Source organism: Prunus persica, chromosome G3 (assembly GCF_000346465.2).
Source record: "Prunus persica cultivar Lovell chromosome G3, Prunus_persica_NCBIv2, whole genome shotgun sequence".
Classification (NCBI taxonomy): Eukaryota; Viridiplantae; Streptophyta; class Magnoliopsida; order Rosales; family Rosaceae; genus Prunus; species Prunus persica.
This window is the reverse complement of record NC_034011.1, coordinates 13,767,931-13,771,385: the sequence shown is the minus strand read 5'-3', so window position 1 is coordinate 13,771,385 and position 3,455 is coordinate 13,767,931. Positions and strand designations below refer to the sequence as shown.

At 38.0% G+C, this 3,455-nt stretch overlaps 1 protein-coding gene across 1 annotated transcript; it reads right to left on the bottom strand.

The window, feature by feature from the left end:
* On the bottom strand, window positions 1,998–3,455 carry LOC109948053 (protein FAR1-RELATED SEQUENCE 5-like). The gene has a single exon (XM_020559955.1). It carries the CDS (start codon window positions 3,453–3,455, stop codon window positions 1,998–2,000), a length of 1,458 nt encoding a protein of 485 aa, XP_020415544.1.

Below are 3,455 nucleotides of genomic sequence, written 5' to 3'. Positions count from 1 at the left end.
CGACCCCTTCCTTTTTCAACATCATTTGGGAGTGAGGGGGACTCCGATGATCCATTAGAGGCAATACATGCAGTCACTGGCAAGCTGGATTATAATTCCAGACTGATCAATTCATGGCACGAGAAATGTGTTGAAGACGAGGGAATTTTGGCTGATCTTAACATTAGAGTGAACAAAGTGTTCTCCCAAAAGAACAAGTACTTGAAGCTGAGTCATAAAAGGAAGCTGAAAGCTAAGGAGTTGGATACAGTAATGAATGATGAAATTAAAGGTTGTTTGGTGAACCATATGCGATGCGAAGAGCACCATAGTGAACTGAAGTTGGCATTCAACGAAGGATTCGACAAATTTCGAGCATTTGCGGCAACTACTCATACAAGTTATGATTGGAACTATGTGTCCCCTGATGCTGTGAGAGAGATACTAGACGATGGTGGTGACATGAATGAGCATAAGCACGTCAAAGCTGCTCGGAAGAAGCCGACCGATACGACTAAGTGATTGCGGCTACCGCTGTTCAGTTGGTTGAGGGTGATCGTGGTATTGCACAAATTAGAAGTATATTCCCTTAATGTCATTTTCATTTCAATAAAACACAAATATCGGTTTCATTTGCTTCATATATAATTATTGGGACTATGTATTGCAAGTCATCATGTGTTCCATCTGTCTAACATTATATTTTGCAAATATCGAAATATTATTCAATAAGCAGTGAATATCACAGCAAGCTGGGAATCAGTAAAATCTCATTATCATGTCCATTCACATTAAAGAGCTGGCGTACTTTTTCTCAAAAAAAAACTGACACGTAAGTCATAAGTAACATAACATGTGCTATACATTGTTTAGTGAATGGTTTATGGTTTATTTATATATAATAAAATTTCAAATATTGCTGAAGATTTATTTCGTCTATATCACTAGGGACATGAGTGATCATAAGCATGTGAGACCTGCTAAGAAGAAGTTGACCAATACGACCGAGTGATTGTGGATACCGTTGTTCAGTTGGTTGGGGAGATCGTGGTATTGCTAAGAGGGAGCACATAATATGTTTTGCAATCAAATTTTCTTTTGTGTGTGGAATTAAGACTAGTTATGTAAGTTAGTGTACCCTTTAATATTCTCCAACCGTTCGAAATGTAATTAGCTGCAATGTACTTTTTCTTTTTTACACACTGCTTTCTATTCGCTCTGTTCCAACAAAGTGCTTCAAGTATCCTTCAGTTACAAATGTTTACAAAATCGTGCCCCTAATAACCAGAACCAAAAAGTGGGTACTGCAGGAAATCATTACTGCTAATAGAAACAACAGCTGGCTGCTGGAAATGCTGCATTAGCCTGTGATATAATCAATGAATCTCTGTTAAAACATAATTCACCCTAAACTACCCATTTTACATGGTAAAAGTCATTGCTTCTTCACATAACTCAAAATTTCATACTTTATCAAATGTCTATGAAAATTTCTAAATAGGGAGAAGACGTAAAATTAACATGTGTCCAAATTTCATGCAAGAATGAAACCAAGCAAATTTTCATTTCAATTACCAGTGGACATAGTAAGACCTCATCGGTGGACATGAACAAAAAAACAATAATAATCAAAAACTGAATCTATAAAACTTCACCTGATCATTAATCTTCATAACAACCAGATTTCGTCTAATAGAAACATAAATCATTTAGTTGGTCCGTGCATCCTGTCAAATTCGTCGAATAATGGGTCACTACGATCTATTGGAGTTGATTCGTCATTGTTCGACGGTGATGTCCTGCATAAACATCAAACACAAGCACATAAAAAATTTCCCTATTCAAATTTTAGATGTTATTATAAATAGTGTTAGCATCTTACGGTGTGTTCAAATGTCTTGGGCATTGTCTTCTATCATGACCAATGTGTCCACACTCTCGACAGTGTCTAATCCCTCGCTTCATTGCCTTTTCCTTTGCTCCCGTTACTCCTTTCGACCTTCCTTTGCACCTCACTCTCAGCTGGACCCTCCAACTTCGTTATTACTTGGTCCATCCTTCAACAACTTCAACTTCACCTGCAAACTTTTTAGAGTCTCTGACAGTAGCTCACATCCTTCTTCACTCATTAATGCATCCTCAACCATATCTGAAGCAAGTCGAGACATTGTACACCGCTTTATTAAAAGACCAGGATCTGCACAGTCTTTAATTTCGTTGTCATTTGCATCTGACACCAATCCAGATTTCGCAGTTTTCTTCCACCTCTTCAAAATATATTTATCGAGCATATATTCAATCTGGTCCCTTCTGAACAATGCTAGGATGTGCTTGCAAATAATTCCAACAAATTCAAATCTTTTGCAGCTACACGATGCGTGGTCAGAATCTTTGACATATACGACTTCTGCCACTCTTGTTTCCCAATTTTTCCTTTCGCTCACGTTAAAGACAACTTTAGAAGCATCCTCTGTTTTGAGCTCTAGGAAACATGCTGTACTTTGTATTAGTTCTTGCTCAAATTTTTGAAACATTGTCCTTGTGTACAAGGTAGCCATTTGTTTGTTCATTGGCATCGGTAGAATACATTGAGCCACTTCAAATGCATCTACGTGATCAGCAACTAACTCTTTTTCACGTTGATGAGAAAGTGGCCTCTCAAATCGTATTATGAAATCCATCAACGAATTTCTCCTTGATATGTATTGCTTGAAAAAACCATGAGAACATTCTGCTCTTTGGCTGCTTGACATTCCAGCGGCAAAAAATTGTCGTGCGTAGGCTGGAACCCAAGATTCCCTTAAATCAAACATTGAACTTAGCCATGGATGGTCAGTCAAACCAGCCTTTGTAACTACAATATTCCATTTTGCATCAAACTCATCCTTATTGTCAGTATCCCATATGGCTTTCTGAAATTCACGCCAATACTCCTTATAAGCAGAAGGTGGTAACTTAATAGAGAACTTTGATGTGATGTGCCATATGCAAAGTCGATAAAATGTAGTCGGGAAGGCTATTGAAATCGCTATGGTCATTGCCGCATCTTGATCTGTAATGATCGTTTTAGGTTCGCCACCTGGCATGGCTTTCTTAAACTCCTCAAACATCCAAACAAACGACTTAGTCGTTTCCTTGCTCAAAAATGAGCATGCTAAGACAATTGTCTGACCATGGTTATTAACTCCCAACATTGGTGCAAATGTCAAGTCGTATCGATTTGTGTTGAATGTGGTATCGAATACAACAACATCTCCATAAAACCCATATGCCCGTCTAGAAGTTGCATCTGCCCAAAAACATCGACTAAACCTGTCATGGCCATCTCCCTCAATCTTGAAATAAAAAGCCTCATTTTTTTTCTGTTCAGCCATAAAATACTCGGTCACTAGTTCAACATCGTGGTTCCTCAGCTTCCCATTCACACTACATTCAAGATTGTAGATATCTTTTTTGATAAAACCGATTTTATCCAT